This window comes from Caloenas nicobarica, chromosome 3 (genome assembly GCF_036013445.1).
Source record: "Caloenas nicobarica isolate bCalNic1 chromosome 3, bCalNic1.hap1, whole genome shotgun sequence".
NCBI lineage: Eukaryota > Metazoa > Chordata > Aves > Columbiformes > Columbidae > Caloenas > Caloenas nicobarica.
In genome coordinates this window covers 10,357,615-10,377,527 of record NC_088247.1, presented here as the reverse complement: position 1 = coordinate 10,377,527, position 19,913 = coordinate 10,357,615, and the positions used below count along the sequence as shown (strand labels likewise).

The 19,913-nt window shown below is 40.8% G+C and overlaps 1 protein-coding gene across 3 annotated transcripts in view; it reads right to left on the bottom strand.

Annotated features, from left to right (window-relative positions):
• Positions 1 to 17,226, bottom strand: part of LDAH (lipid droplet associated hydrolase) — a 128,231-nt gene extending 111,005 nt beyond the window's left edge. The window contains exons 1-3 of one of the 3 annotated variants that reach the window (XM_065631272.1): positions 17,150 to 17,213; positions 10,856 to 10,974; positions 1,453 to 1,611 (exon numbers count right to left, since the gene is read on the bottom strand). In XM_065631272.1, coding sequence (XP_065487344.1) covers positions 1,453 to 1,611; positions 10,856 to 10,961 — 265 coding nt within the window. In that variant the 5' untranslated portion in view covers positions 10,962 to 10,974; positions 17,150 to 17,213. Of the gene's footprint in view, positions 1 to 1,452; positions 1,612 to 10,855; positions 10,975 to 17,149 lie in introns of those variants that run through there. The other 2 variants (XM_065631273.1, XM_065631274.1) reach the window with 2 other exon arrangements.
• Between the last annotated feature and the right edge of the window lie 2,687 nt (positions 17,227 to 19,913).

Sequence of the window (19,913 nt, the reverse complement as noted above, 5' to 3'; positions counted from 1 at the left end):
CAGACTAACTTGTATGCCTCGCAGAGGTACCTTGCCTTAGATGCGAATGTTTTACTTTTGTGCTCTTTCCCTACACATCTTTCTACTGATATAAGTCAGCTTTACATATTTACCCTGGTTACAGGCTCTACCACCAACCCAAACACAAGGGCATCACAACCTGAAGGCAGATGAAAGCTTCAGAACTTGGAGGAGAAAAAACCCACTTAACTTAGCTGTTCATTTAAGCCTTCCAGAAATGCCTTCATTGGAAGAAAGCAGCAATTGAAAAGCATCAAATCAGGCTTGTACACCTGGAAAACTGTTGGACGATTTGGATCCATACAGATACTCTCACTAACAAGTAACTTTATATGGTATCTGGCTTAAAAAGTTGTTCCCACAAAACAGTAGCAAGATGCAATCATAGGACGCTTACTTCTTCTTTTCAGTTCAGGAAAGAATTTAAACTTCTCTGTCACTGGGTTAAAAGTTACACTATTATTCTACTCCAGGAGACAAGGGCATAAAATCATTGTGCCCAAAGAAACAACCATAAAATATTTCATGGGCCTTTCAAAACCTTGCAAAAAACCTGAAAAACAGAACCTGTGCTCTCTTTCACCACTAAGAACCAAGCCACATATTGGCCTCTAAACGGCAACTGAATGTACTTTAACAGAAGCAGTAAGTCAAAAATCTGGATAATCAGTAGAGTCATTATTCGCACCACTAATTTGGGGGAAGAAACAGTAGTCTCCAAAACATTCAAATAAACTATAGGAAGCATCAGAAATCTGCAAAGTCTAAGACAGTGAAAGAGTCACAATATCTGTACTTGAGCGCGTTCAAGCTCTACTATTGCTAATGATAGAACTCCTACAGTTCACTGGCAGACTTCAATGAATTTAGGGCTTCTCCATTAATTTTAACATATGCTAAATGAAAGTTTACAGCTTTCATTTTAAGATGACCAGATTTAAGTATAACTCAGAACTATATGACGCTGCTTGAGTTCCAGAGGCTTATCATAAAAATTAATGTACAAACATCTAAGTTAAAAACCATTTACTCCCTCCAACTTTAAAAAACTACTGTATGCAGAATTTTCCCCTCAAACACTGTAACTTTCATCTTTCCATTGGCACATGGCTGACATTGTTTCATGCATGTTGAAGTGGTACTGCAAATGGAAAGAAAGCAATGGAAAAAAAGATCCTGCAACGCTATCATTAAACCATCAACACAGAGTAAATGAGTAAGACATCCTAAGTTCTCACTTTTACCTTACAGCACTGTTATGAATACAGGTAACAGTAGTAACCAAATATAACAAAGAAATTTCACCATCGCAATGCTATTGATTTTTTGGCCATATGCACAGGACAAATTCTACCACTTAGCTATTTTCGAAATTGAATATCCGCTTTCCAGTCATGGCATTTCTAGACTTAAATAAAAAAAGACCCTTACCAGGAATAATCATGAATAAGAGCCTGGGCAGATTTTTACTTTCATCTTTTGAGAGGTCCTTCCAGGGCCCACACTTTAAGACATGGGTAGCAGCTCCACAACAATAGATAAATTCTTCATGTAATGGGACTGGCTCTTCTGACGCCGATCTCATGTTTGCTGTTAGACAGAATAAGATACTGTTATAATGGATCAGCCAATATTTACATAGCTTGCTCTTTGCTATTATAACTTCTCATAGAATAGTTGTAAAAAAAGCCCCAAACTGCCCTCCCCCAACAGCTGTTATCTCCACTAAACAGAAGCCCAATTTAATATTTAATGTTTGAATATGTTATAAAAGTTGATACATGTTACTATTATATGTGAAAAGCATCTCTCAGGTTTTGTCACAGAAATATATAGTGAGGAATCGGACAATAAGATCTATTCTACCTTAGACGCAAATGATTTTAAATTTCTTATTCACACTAAAAAGATCCAGTTGAAGCCTATCTGAAGGCAAACAAAAGGAAAAAAAAAAACACCAAACAAAACTACTTCATTAATGCCTTCATAAGTTCTGTGCGCCTCAACTATGGGAGCAGCGCATCACTTAAAAACTACCACCAAAAAACCCCAACAAAAAAACACCAAAATAAAACTCCAAAGAAAATACCAAAAGCCAAAACGGAACGTGCTAATTACTAGATTGCCTTCCAGCACTAGGTGGGCTCCTCACTTTGAGTGCAGCATAACTTACTTCTCTAGAAGTTTTCAAAGGATTAGAGGAGCCTTTGTCAGTCTTTGTCAGTCAAAGCTGATTCCATCAGCTACGCAAATATTCATGCTAACCTTTACAACTTCTTAAATTACTGTATTCAGATAATGAAATAATGGGAAATAAAACAGTATGTTGCCAAACAAACAAGGCATTTTCACCAGTTCATTTATTTATCTCATATGCAATCATCATGTCCTAATAGGCTATCACTTTGGAACTGGCTGGCTGACCAAACTCCCTTATTTTTCCTTCAGTAAAACAAAAAGGCCACTTCATCAAGTGATTACTTATGGATCAAAACGTCATCAAGATGAACTATGACACATGCAAGCATCTGCCAAAATAACCATTCCCCACGTGCAACCACAGGTGCAGTTTCCAAATGCAGAATCAGAGGCCTGTCCTTGTCAGAGCATGAACACACACTGGCCTCCACTGGAACATGGGCCAGGGCCTGGTAAGTCCGCAAAGCTGCTTCTATCAACCTCAAGGGCTATTGAAGCTCTACAAAATATTTCCAGTCTTATAAGAGCCACATTTCAGGCTTCTGAAGCAAAATATCTACCTTAAACAGTTCAAAAACTTGGTTAAACTATTACAGGAATGACTATGCATTCTTGATCCAATACACGGCCATCTATAATGGAAAAAGCTGCTCAGCTTAACTGTTTCAAATGTAATAAAATTGTAATTGAAGTCACACACTAGTGGGGGAAAAAAAAAAGATTAAGTCTAATGACTGATCTAAAAGATTAGTCTTTAGTGCCTCTACCTAATACACCCTGAAAGTTGACTGAAATATATTATGCAAAGGAAAAAGTGTGTAACGAGATAGTAAACAAAAAATCCCAATATTATAGGCCAGCAACTCGCAAAATTAACTCTCAAGGACTTCACATTCAGCCACAGCAGGAAAACTTTTTAGTAAGTCTCATCTTGAAATTAACTGACAAAAATTCAATGACCTTTAATGTTATTTAAGATGATCTTTCCCAAGTTCAAAAGCCACTATTTTGTGTATAATTTAAATAGCAGCAATCCATCAGCATGCAGAATAAGGGTAAATAATTCAAACAAAATAAGCATATGATCAAATAAGAAGCAAAAAAATATAACATTACAATAAAACTGAATATTATTGCATACCACCGTGATCTTTAAAACATCAAGAGCATCTAGTTAAGGATAACATTAGGCCTTTCAAATGTTTTTGCTAAGTGAAAAAGAACCATTCATTTCTGGGTACAAGGATCCAAATTCTACTTCCTAATCAGTTTGTGAAGTTTTAGGCATTTACAATAGAGCCTAAGATCTACAAACTTTGCAGGACCATGAGGTGGGGCGGCACGACCTTCGCATATAGTCACTGGAAAATTCTGCACAACTTGAAAGGAACAGCTCCAAATGAAGCTGTCACATGAAGCTAAAACAACAGGCAATCCAGAAGACACAGATAATGCTTTATTTTGAACTAACTAAAAGTACGTTAAAAAAAATCTACTATCATGCAAACAGAAAATGCTTCTGGAGAGAAGGGAGAAATTTTGTTTAATATTTTCAGAAGAGTTCTCTGCATAAAGCTTTATTTCCCAGCTCCCTACTTCACCCCTGAAAAAAGAACATTTAATGCCAAAGTAGACATCTTTACTACTTCTTTATTCATCATGTTATCACCTTTAACTTACAGCGACTTGAACATAAGTAATTGAAGTAATGACAACTGAATACTGTCGAACTATAACTAGGTATATTTTGCAATGCATTATTCCTGCTTTCATTTCTTCATTATTCAAAGCTGAAAGAGCTCAAGAACAGCTCTGACAGAGAAACCCTGTTACATCAACAACCAAAGTAAACATTTCGCATGTCATCCTTTTTCTGAGGTGCCTACAATCCAAAAAGCAAAAGTTAACAAGTCCTTACCCAAGAAACGTAGGTTTTATACCAAGTTTCTGATAATGAACCAATAAAATCAGTTGTAAAGTATCATTTTGAATTGATTTCACTGAACAACTCCAAATGGAAATCCCACTGACATCTCTTCATTCCAAGCAGCAACTGCAACTGGAATGGTAGGCTCTTCAGGTTCAAAAAGACTCTTGCAGAAGCTTTTGTCCAGCTTTCAGTTTATCTTAACTTCTAATTTCTAATAGGCACAATGTTGCAGTACCTGAAAGCAAGACTGCACACTAGAGAACAAAAGGTTTTCTGAAAAGCTGCCTGAGAAAATCCTAAAAGGTTTCCTAGTACTAAGTCTATAAAATATATAAGAGATTTTATTTTTATTTATTGTCGGGGTTTTAATTTATAACTTTATAGCCTTTAGTAATAAAAATGTACTGAAAAGAAAAAAAACAGAGAAAAGACGGGGGATATACTCCTAGGATACTATTCAGATTTGTTTTAAGATGAAATCAATAATACCCCAAAATACCTCTTCATACACAAAGCATTGAAGAACAGTATTTCCATTATAGCACCTATCTTTGGCATGAATTGTCTGCATCTCCTCTAGAAATATCTTCAGAAGGCCTATGGATTTCCAAACACATTTGAGGGACAGGGCTCTTGAGAGATGAGACTCCGACCAGCTCAGCCAGCTGGCGGGGAGGGCACGGTTTGCACCACTGGTGCAAGAAGCGGAGGAGAAGACAGAACTACAAACCTGACCAGTGGGAGTTTCATCACAGAGGAAAGTCAAACAGCAAGAGATGCAACTATGTAAGAAATCAAGCCTCATTATGTCCCATGCAATATTTTCTTTGTTCTCTCCAACCCCTACCCATAAACTCTCTAAACACAGGTGGAAAAATATTACGAGAAAGGCAGGTTCTGTCAACAGCACTTAATTTGGTAACAAAACTTCTGCTGGAATACATAAATTCACAGCATAGGGCTTTAGCACTAGCTTAACACACCCTTCCTGTGGGTGTCTACCTGAAAGCAAACTCGTATTACAGGATACCAAGATCTGGGCAACAGCAGATGGACTGACTGGTGAATAACCGTGGGACGAGCCAGTAGGTTTCTAACCCCGGGATGAGACAAATCACTCCCCAGCTAGCAAAGTCTATAATGAAACCTTAGACATACATTTGTACTTACAAACCAACACATATATTTAGGCTTCTTACTACTAATCTGGACTCCACCTACTGTCATTGTTTCAGATAAGAATATTTGGAAACAGTTACCCACAGGGAGCAGATTACTTCTGCCATGAGACTAAGTCTCTTCACATTCATCTTTGGTTCAACTGACTCCAAAGTAAAATGCTGAGAGTAAAACTAAGATTCCTTTGTATACGTTGTGCTTAATTATTTATGCAGCTGTTCTGATAGGGCATTAACTGCTCCATCCTACACTATTCCTTGGATTTGACATTTTATTTGAAAGATAACTTGGGAACGGCAAAACTTGTGATTTCCATCCAAAATAGCGTTTAACAAAAGAATTGTCATAAACTCAGTCTAGCACCACATAATGTAACCAGTCAACTGAGACTCGGCCTACAAACCATCCAATCACAAGACAGGCCAAAGAGGTTGGCGTACCCAATGCAATGGTAATCACATAGGCAAAGATAACTTGCATAAAACAGTGGTGGAACCAAAGTAAAGGCAAAAGGACCACTGAAGCAGATTTGACATATGCTATTCCAGAAAGCTGTGAGAAATACATCCCAGGGTGCTCATGGCCAGGGTCACTGTGAGGCTACTCTCTGTCCTTTTTGGTGTGTCACAATGACTGGGGGAAGTGCCTGCAAACTGGGAAAAGCCAAAGATAGTGCACACGTTCAAGATGGAGTGTGCAGGGAGCTACAGGCCAGTCAGCCTCATCTCTGCTCTCAGAGAGCTATCAAAGAAAATCCCCCCCCAAAGTTGTACCCAAGGACATGAAAGCAACTGGGAGCACACCCTGCGTGGATTTGGCAAGGGCACATCATGCCCAAATAACCTAATTTCCTTCTGTGATGAGATGAATGGCTCAGTGGATGAGGGGAGAACACTAGATGCTGTTTAGCTTAACTTGAGCAAAGCTTTCTACTCTGTCTCCCATAGTATTCTTATAGCTAAGCTGGGGAGAAACGGACTATAAGGTGCTCTTGGGGACCAAAAAAAAATAAAAAAAAGAAACAAACAAACAAACCACAACACAAAAAACCCCATTAACTTACCAGCAATGTCCTCCAAGGATCAATATTGGGCCAATACTGCTCAATGTCTTCATTAAACACCTGGACAAAGGGTATGCACTCTAAGCAGGTTGGTGCACAATACCAGATTGAGAGGAGGGGGAAGACACACCAGCTGAAACACTGGAGGGCAGGGCTGCCACCCAAACAGACCTTGACAGGCTGGAAAAACAGGAACCACATGAAATCCAAGGGCAAATGGGAAGTTCTGCACCTAGAGTTCAGTAACCCAATGCAACACAGGCTGGGGGCCTGAAGGCTAGGAAGTGGCTTTGCAAAAAAGACAGTAGTGGCTAACAAGTTGAAAATGAGTCAGCAGTGTGCACTTGCAACCACAAAGGCCAAGTGTGTACAGGCTGCATTAGCAGGAGTAGCCAGCAAGTTGAGGGGTGTGATTATCTCCCTCTGCTTGGCATTGGAGAGCCTGCATCTGGAGTGCTGTGTCCAGTTTGAACTCTTCAGCATAAGGAACACATCTACCTATTGGAAAGAGTCAATTAGATAATATGGATGCTGAAGCATGGGATGTATGTCCAAAGAACAAGGGCTAACAGTCAAAAGTTGCAATGAAGGAAATTCCAAAGACAAAAAGCACATTGAGTATTATTAAATGATAGAAGATGTTACCCAGAGAGGCTGTGCAATCTCCAGTCTTGGCGATACTCAATGCTGGACTGGACAATGCTTTCTGCAACCTAACGCACTTTGCCGTTTTTGAGAAGGGGGCTGGACTACAGTTTAGGGATGACCTACAGAAGCTGGATGTATGTAAATTCATGAGACTGGACTAGATATGCCTGAAAGTGCCAAAAGAATTGGTTGATGCAATTGCAAGGCTGTTGCTTATCAACAAATCATGGCAAAGCTCTTGATAGCTAGGAGGAAAAAAAAAAAAAAATCTAGGAAAAAATACTAAAATCACAGCCCTTTTCAATCAAGAAAGGTCAGCAGTACCAAAGGTACTACTGGCTGATCTGGCTCAGCTGAGTCCTCAAAAAAATCGTGGGAGCATGTATTCTTCTAATCACGTCAAGAAAAAGACATTAACCCAGAAGAGGAAACCAATTTCCCAACAGTAAATCATGCTCGAGCCATGCAATTGCCTGCAATGATAAAATACCTGGCTAACAGAAAGAAAGAAAAGACGTAGATACAATGCACATTGCCTTATTAAGACTTTTGGCACTGTCTCCCATTGCATTTTCCTTTCTAGGCAAAGAAAATGCAGGCTGAATAAACTGACTCACACGGTTTGAAACCAAATGAACAAGCTTAAAAGATAGTCAACTACTGGCTGTCAGCTGAATGTCCAACAAGTCAAGTAATCTTGGTTCAATACTGGAGGCCTATAAAGCTCAACATTTTCATCAGAAACCTGGCTGATGAGACAAAAAACGCAAACAACGCTGGATCATCTGGGATGTTGGATACAGCCAGAGCAGAACTTCAATTCAGAGGGTTGTTTCCTTGAGAACCTTTAGGACTGGGCCAACAAACCCCTTACGATGCCCAACAGTGGCAAGCACAAAGATCTGCACCTGGAGCAAAAGACCATACTTCAGAAGCAGCTCAGAAGTAATTGGCTGAGTAGCAGCCCTGCTAAAAAGATGTTAGTCACAATGGATGCCAAACTGAAAGACAACAATGCATACTCACCACTAAATTTCAGACTGAAATTGGAGAAGTCTGGCCAGCAGTTTGAGGGAAGTTACTCTTCCCTTCTATTCAACAGAAGTGAGGACATTTCTGCAATACTGAGCCCAGTTTTGTTCACCCCAGCAGGTCAAGAAGGACATAGGGAAACCTGAGAAGGTCAAGTAGATGAGTACCCAGAGGGTGAGCAACCTCGAGCACATGAGCTATAAGGAAAAGCTTTAGGAATTCTGCTTTTTTCAGTCTGCCAAGAAGAGGATAAGCTGTAATCAAATAGCAACCTAGAGCTATTTGAAAGAAACTTGCAAAGATAGCATGGCCAAGCTTTTCTTTGCAATGGCAGATGACAAAACAAGAAGCAATAGCCACAAGCTGTGTGTTGACAGTTTAAGTCACTACAGAAAAAAAAAATCCTTGCTCGGATGGAAATGGGAGATTGCTAAGGAGGCGGTGGAACCTCTTTTTGTTGGAGGTTTTTAAGTCTCAGCTGCACCAAACAATTTTGATCTGAACGGAAGAATGGGCTACATTTAAGTTTTCTATAAATCAACAGTTTACAAAACTTATGGCCCTAAAACACCAGAAAAAGATAAAGGGTGAAGTGCAACAAGGGTGTCATTCAATTTTTCTAGTACCTTAGCAAATGCAGAGGACTTCATGAATACAGTAAATGACAATAACTAAGCATATAGGTCAGAGAAAAGGAATCTAAACTAGATAAGCCCCCAAACACATGGGAAACTGAAGCAGATGTATTCCACAGATTGGCTGCACCAGCTTAAATAAAAAAGAAACATTGACCTAATTGGTGAGCTTGTGATTGAACTCAAGATCACAATGCAAAAGAAAACCGGAAACAATAGAAAGTGAGATCCCTTTACTTGCCTGCTATGCTAAGGCTGTAATAACTTCTGCAATATTATCCCCAGAAGAGAATCATCCAGACCTGACAGAAGCTCCTTGACTCACAGAGTGGAAGGAACATGTTCATAGCTAAGAACTAGCAGGGACAAACTGACCAAACTGGTAGAAAACCTGCAAAGATGAACAAGGGGGTGGGAGGAACAATACAGGTTGCCTAGATCTCATCAAGGATTTCTTTAGACAAACTATAGCCAAACAGCGGATGCCAGATTTTCTACAGAAAAACAACAAATGTAGCCCAAAGACTTTGCAGGCTGTTGTGACATCAGTCACAAATCTTGACCAATTCTGTATAAGAAAAGCAGGAACAGCAGCCAATAGCACATAAAATGTAAATATTTCTTCATTGTACTTTAGAGTACAGTTCTCTGTCAAAGTCATACAATGGCAAGAACCTGCCAGTGCCTTTCATACTAATTCTGAATTAGTAAATAAAAACCATTGGGTGTTAGTTGTAAAAATGAGCAAAGCTAGAAAGTTATCACTATGGACACATCAAACGAAGCAATGTAGTTACATGAAATAACCCAAGAAAACCCAAACATCTATACCTAAGGCAGCTCAGAGCAGCAGGCTGTTTTTGTTTAAAACAAGTAAAGCAGCGTTCTTTTCAGTAATCACTCAATGACCTAGCAATCCGATGCCTGCAATTTGTTTTGTTTTTTCCCCTGTGTCATTCTGCCCATGCCACTCCCTCCAGCAGTAAAAGAGCCAGGAGAATGTCACTGATGACTGTGCAAAAATATCTGTGAACTGCATGGAAATGCGGTACAGCTTACTCGTGCTTAGAGCCGTAAAGATAAAAGCCTCAAGTACAGAATGAAAACTGGAATCAGTTTTCATTTCTGGACCTTGTACAGAGATACCATACAAGGGACTGTGCACAGACCTAAGTAGGAAGAAATCTAGTTTTAAGAACTGTACCTACAGTATCATCCCAAAACTGGATTTCATTACTGCTAATAACCTTGTGGCAATCACTAAGAAAGTGTGTACTGTCCTGGTGGAATGGAAACAGGGAAAATAACTTCTGGGTATCAATTTTGTATTGGACAAGTGGTATCTCGTCAGTGCCAAGCATTATAAAATCAGTTACTGAGACACTTTTTCAGTAAAGCAGCATAGGACTTGCAAATCAAAAAAGTGTTATCTTGGAAAGGTCCAAGGTCCAGATTTTATGGATTCAGATCAGGAATAGATGGATATCCCATCAACTTTCTTCCAACACAGGTGCTTTGCTCTGATATGAACAATTTGAAAGAGTTTTGGGGTAAGGAATCAAGAAATCAGAGAATATTTTCAGATCTCACAATGACACATGTCTACATTAGTCTCATACAAAATTATTTAACAGAAAGGGTGGTCAAAACCATGTGGAAATGGATTAGGAAGGCCCATCATAACTTTTAACCAATCTTTACATCTGAGAGTTTTGGCTTTAAAAGTTCAGCATGTACTAACGGCTACAAAACAGAAAAGGACCTCTTGTTAATTATCATAATAGAACTATTAGGGCACTCTTGGTCTTGATTTCCAAACTACTCTCAAGAGCATGAAACAGCAACTGAAAGACTTCCATGGGAATCAGGCACAACGGCAAGCAGTCACAAGCTTGAAGGCATCAGCTGTTGGTCTACAACAATCAACATAGTCAGCAAGGGGATCTGACATTTCACCACAGTTCTGGCACCAAGACACCAAGTTTTATGCCTGGTCTCTTTTGCCTTTGGCAATCACACACCCCAGTTTTCATTTGTGCTGACGCTCCTCTCTCAAAGGTCTCAAAAGACTCGGTTATGTTTGCCCAGTGCTCAAAGAGCAGAGCCCTCATCCCTTGTTACTGGGTAGATCAAATGGTCCTTTATTACCATTGCAGCTTGAACACTCAGAAACACGTAGCACTGGAGTCATCGCAAGCATGAGCAAATCCTGAGAAGTTACCCTGGTGTGGCTGAGGGTCCCCTGAGGCTTCATACAACACCAGCAACTATAAATGTACCCAAAAGGAAAAAAAAAAAAAGAAAAAAAAGACATTACATTCTAAAAGTGGAATATGTTGTATCGAACACTCTTCAGCATACAGTGGAAGAGGTCCTACATAGCATGTTCTGTCAATCTATTTAATCATACCCAGAAGGTAACTTTCACTTTGTCAAATGAGCTAAAATGTCACAAACTGGTTGTGAACTGTTCCGATCTACCAACAGGAAAATCACCCCAACAGAGTTTCTTGGGTTTGTTTGGGTTTTGTTTTTCTTAAGGTAACTTCATAAGCATAATTAAAGTGGGTAATCCCACAGATTACAAGAAATTGGTAGCTACACTCCCAGCAACTCCCCCATTTCCCAGTTATTACAAAAGCCTGATGACAAAGCTAATCACGTTGATGACCTAAAAAGAAATGAGCAAGAAAACTGCTGCTTAAAGAAGTAACGATGGTTTAATTTGCATGAAAACAAATAGGATGGTTTATTTTGGTGTAATATGGGGTAATTTCCAGAACAGAAAATGGAATTTTGGAAAAGTTTTTAGTCCCAAAGGAAAAAAAAAATGTTCATATATGCACATAGTATCAAGATCTGCTGGACAAATGAAGTAACAAGACAGCTTTCCCTTCAAATACTGCATTAAAGTATTGCACCCAGAGGAAAATCTTGAGGAGATTAAAACTGAACTCTCACGGAGGAATAAACAGAAGGTGGTGGGCCTGAATAACAGATAGGTATAATAAATATACTTTAAATATATATTCTGAGATCAGACTGCAATGCTAGCAAAACCCCAGTCAAGTAAAGAGAGAATTTCTATAAATATTAAAAGTTGCTGTTGCAGTACAATGTCTTCATGCTAAAAAAGGTTTCCAGGGAGAAAACTGTGCCAGGTCTCTTCTAACCAGCAAATTTCACAGAAAGAGCAGACTCCTGTCAAGACAATATTGTAAATTAACTTCCCCAGCTGCCTGCAGGAAAATCAAGGAAAAAGCGAAAATTCTCCACTAGAAAATCAAAGGGAAAAATCACAGTTTGGAATGGACAGCATGAGAAAACTGTCACAAATACAGTAACATCTGCAAAGTATGCAATTTGATTGTTTATTTCAATGTGTATTATGTTAAACATAAGGATTTCAGGAGCCACTGGGCAAAACTGAAATGTAACACCATGATTACAGACTGGGTTAAAATCTTGATGAAGTCAGAAGTGGGAATGTTATACTTCACAAACAGGAACGCATCGCACTTATGTATGGATACAGAGAAAAAAAAACATTAGAGGCCTTCGAACTTCAGCACATACCATCATTCAAAACAGAGCATGTTCAAAGTTGAACAGGTATGTGTATTACATGGGAGAAGAGTTAACATGACCTTTCACAGGGTATTGCTTCCATAGCAGGGAGAGAAAGAGCAGAATACAGTGCAAAAAAGTGAAAGAACAGGTAATCAAGGATACATGTACAAGAAGAAACTGAAAATGGTATTGAGAGAGAAAAGACATGCACATGCAAATAGGTTTGTTTGTGGTCTAATAGTTTGGGAAAAACACTTGCTCACTACAAAGATGATGCTTCTTTGCCATTTGATTCCTACAGTCTTTAGGGAAAATGATAACTTTGCACCTCTTAAAAAGAAAAAAAGTCTAAGAACTATTTGGCTCTGCAACCATATGTTCTATAGTATTATTTTTTTCTCCTAAAAAAAAAAAAAAATATATATATATATATATATATATATATACAAGCCCTACTTCTGTTGGACAGCTGTTTAAGTCATATAGCTAATATGGACAACATTCGAAAACCAAAAAAAATGCATGAATTTAAAGTAATGGTAAACTACCTATGCATTTAAACTACAGCATCCAAATGTTAAGCATTTGAAGACACTTCCATCTTTCAGCAGCAGTAATGACAGGCAAAAGCAGTAAAAAGAAATTGCTATTTCATCTTGTGTTATATAACTCCTTTTCCACCACCTATCAGAATAAGATTCACTACTCTATGTAGAGCACTATTCTTTCTTTGTTCTTGAGCTCACAGAGAATAATGAATGCTAGCAAGAAGCAGATACCACAGCAAAAAAAAAAATGTACATCAATCCAATTAGCATCATGCTGTCCTCAATTTGGCTTCCCCCATCCTTTGCTGTGCTGTTCAGCATGAATCCCCCTACGGATATCTCTCTAATTTTTACATGGTTTTTCCATATTTCCATATTGATTCTTCTCCTTTAATGTAACATGTGCTCTGTATTCAAAACACTTTTTTTTTTCATTTCTTTCTGTTTTATTATTTCAACTTGCATGCGTTCTTACATCAACTGTTTATCCCACCTTCAACTTGGCTCTCTAGCCAAGATGGTTTTCTTACTTTGTAACAAGGACATAAAAGAATTAGTCAAAATACTGTCTACTTACAGTGGATCAACTTACTAGCCACAACAGCATTCTCCAGTAATCTCTCAAGCTGTGTTTGCTGCTTACCAGCTCCTTCTTATGTTTACTGCAGCAGCTGTATATTTTGATATTCACTGACTAACCTAAATGGGCTAGGAAGGCACTGCAGGCAGAGGCGTGAAAACAAATAGACTGTGTGCAGCTCTGTGCAAAGGACAAGGGAAATCAAACAGGAGAATCAATGAAGCAGAGACATAAACAAGAGACTACAAAGAATAACACCAGGTAGCATTAGATCCCTTTCTGAGTCACTACAGTAATAAAATTTTCTATGCTATTAATATGAGGCCTGGAGTCCAAGTCCTTCCCAATAAGAAGCAATGGCGATGTTTGTCATTCTGCAGGGCAGGTGTATAGGAGAGGGAGTTGAACATGGATGGAGAAAGTGGTGCAGTAGCCAAAAAATTACCCCCAGAATCGGTGCTGCAGGAAGGGCTGCACAGGCTGGTGCTCTGACACGCAGACCTACACCAGTGATAAGGGGATCCAAGTCAATTCACCATGCTGGAAACACTGCTAGCTTGTTCCTCAAATCCAGAGTGACCACTGACGTACCACTGTTTTGCTCCTCCTGTCAAAATAATCCTGCCAAACCCTGACAACACACCACTACCTACAAATACATACAGAAACAGAGCCTGTGTTCATCACAGGTGCAAACAATAACCCGGTTGTCATCTGATACTCATTTTATTTCCAAGTTGTGCTACGATTTCTTCTGAGAGGTGAAATTTGGGGAGGTCGGATTTCCACAAAAAGTTTGTATCAGTACCGAGGCTGTGTTTTTGTTTGGTTGGTTGGTTTGGTTTTCTTTTTTTAATAAAATAAGGAAAAAAATCGAGTAAAGAGCCTGTCTAAACAAAGGACAAGGGGAACACGATCTAAACAGAAGTAGATGAGACAGAAGAAGGAGAGAACCAAAAGAACAGCACAGTTACTGGCAGCAGCATGAGAAAGCAGCGATACTGAGGAAAGAAATGAAGATGCTGACTGATCAAAGAAATTCTGTCATACTTGGAGTTGTAGCATCTCTGGTTAGACACATTCTGGCACATCAGGATTACCTACCAATTAACAAGACACTTGCCGCACAAGGCACAGCCGCATTGGACGGTTGTGCAATTCTAGACAGGTAAATAAACAGTTCCTTTCTCTAGTCAGCTTTGTATTCAAGCTAATATTTCAGTGTGAAAACTTGAATTTGTTTCAAGCTTAAGACTCTGTTAAGTTCAGACCTTTCATATTACACGTCTCCTACTATGAATATTCTTTTACCAGAATTACTTACTTCCCCCAGTGTAACCTGTTCACAAACCTTACCAGACATCTAAATGTTATCACCCAAAGCATAAACTGGAATCAAATTTACTCAAACATTTCACTAAAAATTCACAGTCTTACACAGGTGTTTGTCAAGAGCAAAAAAAACATAGTTATATTGCTATTTAGAGCATGCCCTATCTAAATAAGCAAAACCTACCTGTACTTCATATCCTGCTTGCATATTGTCTATACAAACACTCTGACACCACTAAAGTTTAAACCTTGAAATTCTGCTCCTAATACTCGGTAAATATAACCTAGACATTACCCAAAATGGGGACTACCCCCTTCTCCAGACAAGGTGCCCTCATTATAATAAATCACAATAATAGAAAAAAATGTAATTTAAAAGAAATCAAAGGTATCAATTAAGCATAAGTAAATAAATAAATAAATAAATTAGTGAGAACAGCAATATTAGGAAGCTTTAGAGTAAATCTTGTCTTATTTACTGGTCAGTTCTTTGGCTTGGCGGTCATATTGGAAATTTTGTTTTACCATTACCCATCCACAATTTACTGTAATGGCTTTTGTGAATCACATGAAGCAGATAAATAGGTAATAACCCATCAATGTATCTTCTAATTGAAAGAGTAGGAAATAACAGATAGTAGTAGAAAGCGTGTTCAAAACCAACAGAGGTGCCTCCTGACCCACAGAACTACTTGAGGCTGGATGTTGCAAACACTAGAGCTCCACACGGGTGCAAGGCAAGGGTGAGCTGATGGAGAAGAAATCCACTGTGGAACTTTAAGCCTTCAGTATATCTGTTCCAGAAAGTTCCCGGGCTGCACTTTGTTGCAGGTTGAGTGGGTACGTACAGAGTGGGACTAGATAAAGAAGAATTATATATGCTTGCCTCTTTCACAAGCATCTGCTTAGGGTACTGTCAAAGATTCTTGAAAGATCAGTGACTTCAACACCTTTTATACAATCCTTGAAGTAACGCTATGAAGGAAAACATTAAACGTTAGTGTTGTCACCCAGTTCTGTAAATACATGACCCCTTCTCTCACTGCCATCATAAGCAAGCACCACAACAGGGAACTACAATAATCCTAATTAATAATCAAAGTCTTCTAGTCTCAGCGGCACATAAAATACAAATTCATATCCAAATTCTGCAACAGGTCCATGCAGATAGACTCTCAAGACCTTAACTGGATATCATGAAGTCCCAGAGGACTGGGAGTATAGTGCACCTTAAAAAATAAGGATCTGCATCGTTCAAGCTGTTCAAGTCTTCTGATGATAGGGCTTTAGTATTATACTTCAGTTGCAAGAAAATAAGCTATTTCATCATTTTTGCAAACAAAACAAAAAAGCTATGAGTAAGAAAGCTCTCAGCAACTGTCACACCTCAACAGCGCTTCATCATTACCATCATTTCTGTCACCATATCACTGTTTCACAGTGCTTCCCAAACCTGCTGCTCACCTCCTGGCACAGACATTTCTTCTCTTTTGCAGCTGCCACCTTCCAGCCTGTATGTACTGACAATAATGATGCTCTGCGACCAGAACAAACCTGACAGAGGGTTCCTGAAGGAGGGTGTGTACGTCTGCTAGAATCTGCTTCTCACATAATCACAGAATCACAGGATGTCAGGGATCGGAAGGGACCTTGAAACATCATCCAGTCCAATCCCCATGCTGGAGTAGGAACACCCAGATGAGGTTACACAGGAAGGCGTCCAGGCACGTTTTCCAAACTAATTATTTCTCTATTAAAAGGCACTTCCTTCCACTTACAAGTCTCATCTCACTTTTAACTTCTAAGCATTCGTAACCTTATATTCCTCATTTATAGGCCCTTCAGGCTACAGACATTTTCTTCCTACCTGTTTTATAACTTGCTGCTTAGACAATGAGCATCAGTGAGCTCCAAGAGATGCATTATAGGAACAAATACCAACATATAAAATGAACACTACAAGTGGCATCACCGCAGCTATTTTCTGGAAAAGTAGATGCCGCACAGGACTTGTTTCTTGAATTCTCCTTCTAATCCATGGAAAAACAAGCCAAGGGAGCACATAGGAAGCACTGCTGGTTGCATGGGATGTGCTGTTCCACCCTGAACCTCACGCCCAGAAACCGCCAACGCTGTCCAGCGGAACACGAGTGTACCAGCCTGAGTCCTGCCGGGCCGTTACATAAGGGCTGGGGGACAGCGAGCCCCGGCCCGCAGGCACCGCCTCAGCCCCTGGGAACCGGCTCGGCGAGGCCCGGGGCCGGCCGCCGCACGACACGGGGACCCGACACCGCCCGCCGGGCAGGGGTGGGAAGGGACGGGAGGGGAAGGGAGGTCCCCGCCACCCCGGCCCCCCGCCCGCCCTCCGCGCTGTGCCCCGAGGCGGCGGGGAGCGACGCGGCCGGCACGTACCTTCCCCCTTGGCGGGCTCCCCGACACCCAGCATAGCGGCGGCGAGGCGGCAGCGCCGTCTGCCAAAGCCGGGCGGAAGCAGCCGGCGAGGCCGCGCAGGGCGGCGGCGGGAGGAGGCGGGTGCGGCGGGGCCGCTCCTTCCGCCCGGGCCGAGCGGGGTGGGCTGAGGCCGGCCCCGCCTCCTGCCGGCGCCGTGCGGGCTCTCCCGAGGCGGGGGCGCAGCCCTGCCCCGCGGCCACCCCGGGCAGCGCCGCCCCTGCGTGCCGGCGGGAGCCCTGGGGCGACCGGGCCGCCGTTCCGAAGTGGGAGCCGCTGGCCGCCCCAGCCCCCGGTGCCCGCCCCAGCCCCCGGTGCCCGTCGCCCGGCAGGGAAGGGTGGGAGCAAGAGCTGAGCTCCGCCGAGCCGCGCGTCCTGGGGGTTTCCTTCAGTTTCTGTCATTCACGCTTGGCCAAGCCTTACGGTTTCTTCGGGAATTCTGGCAATGAAAAAAAAAAAAGAAAAAAAGGTAGTTTTGATAAAAAGTAAAATAAGCTGGGGTGCTTGTAAAGATGCAGAGAAGGGGGTAGCAGGAGCACGGTGTCATTCAAAGCGTTAGAAGTTGCATCTAAATGAAGAGGCTGGACCTGAGCACCTGGTAAAGAAGGCTCAAAAATAACAAAGATTTTGAGGGTCAGCTTGCCAAATCCTGCAGGTTCCTGTCATGGAGTTGCAATAAGGTGTGGGAGGAGCTCTGGGAAAATAACACTAATGAAAAACCTAAACCCTGTGTTTCTTAGAGGACCTTAGGGAGGTTTTCATGCTCAGATGCTGCTTTTTTGAGAAATGTGTTGGAGGAGCTGTTTCCAGTTCAAGTTGTGGGATAAGGTAAAAAGAAAATGAATTTAATAATAGGAAATTTGGACAATCATATGGTGTTTATCCAGGAGTTACAGAGGGATTCAGGTATGAAACAGTTGGACTGCTGAACAGGCCGTGTACCCACGTGCTAGAGATGGCGTTGGAGGGCCAGAACCACAGCATCTCCAAGAGGATCCTCCAAGGTTGATGCGCATGATGATCAAATTGGTGGAAGGAATAACAAAGACAAGAGCAAGTGGAACAGGAATAAATATGCACCAGCGAAACATCAGCATTGTTATATATGGAGGGACATTGTGCCGTGGAATCTGTGGGAGTCTTTGGAGGAGCCAAGTGACCACACTTAGCTAAGACAATCCACATTGATGAACTTGGATTTCCAAAAGGTGCTGGGCAAGAGCTTTTGTCAAAGATTCTTAGAAGACCCAGCTGTTGTGGGGTAAAGGTTATGACCTTCAGATGGATGGATACCCAGTGAAAAGATAGGCAAGAAAAGGTAGGAATAGATCACCATCTTTTTCAACTGGTTGGCATAACAGGTAGAGTTGCGCAGGAATTTGTGTGAACATCAGTACTGGCCAATGTAGTCGTGAGCAGCCTGGAAATGGGGGTGGATAGTGGAGTTGTGAAGTCTGTTCATACTGAGTTATTCAGGTTAGTAAAAATAACAGTCAGGTTGCAGAAGGACCTCTGAATTCCTACTGATAGAGCAGTAAAATTATAATGTGTTGACATGCGAGATAAAACTGTATAAACAGAAGAAAAGGCTCCAAACAAATGATTGCTCTTCATGTGTGAGACCTTGGAATAACAACAGATGCTCTGTGAGATCTCAGTGCGTTGTGCTTGGCAGTGGTCAAAATCAAATAAGATTTGGTAACCATTTGGAAATGGACATCATAATTCTCTCTCTGCTCTGACGGGGTCTGCAGCTCTAGCAGTTTCCACCTCTCAGGGTACAAAAAGCTGCAATAGGGATTGAAAAATGTGCCAAAGTTTTTCATGAGCCTGAAATTCTTCCGTATGGAGAACACAAAATAAAATGGAAGTCTGAAGACAAACTGATAGGAGAAGGAGGTTGGCGAAATAATGACAAAAGCCTGTACAATGGCGTGTGAAACTGAGTTGAGTGGACAGTGATTCCTCATTGTTTTTTCTAATGTGAAACTGGGAAAAGCAAATTAAGTTGATAGGCAGCAATTTCAAAACAAATAGTATTTTAATGTAGTGTTAAACTGTGTTGAAAATGTCACAGATTCCTAAAAGTTTGCAGGGGTTTTCGAAAAGATAAGGCAGATTTATGGAAAGCAAATCCATCAGTGGCTATTAAACATGAAGATGCTGCTTAAAGGTTCAGGAGGCCCCAGGAGCCATCAGTCTTCTGGAGGTTTTTCCAGGGAAACGGCCCAATTTGCTTGGTCTTTCCTTGTCTATCCAATGCTATCAGAGACATTTCAGGTTCCTATTTTCAGCTAACATTGCTTTTTCTGAAATTCATGCCAAGTCCTGCAGCCCATTTCTTATTCCAGTACTCACACTAATGTGCGTTTAAAACATCAAAGGGCCACCTAGTTGCTTGAGGTACTGTCGATCAGAGTACACCATTTTATTACACTGTTTTATTATAAAACTTGTCAGCAGCAGGTAAGTGCATGGGTGAATATTAAAATAATGACTGTGTGTATTACATCTGACATGAACTGGAGTCGTGAAGTTCCTGCAGTGAAGTCACAAAAAATACTTTCTTTCACTTTTCTACTGAAGAGCGAGACCAAGTTTGCCCTGGTGTGTTCCGAATGGATGTTTGAAGGAATCGGAATTCCACAGCTCTTTCTTGGGTGTTACATGTTAATTTATGTTCTTGAATAAATCATTTCAGTGTTTTGGCATTTGGGTTCCCCACTTA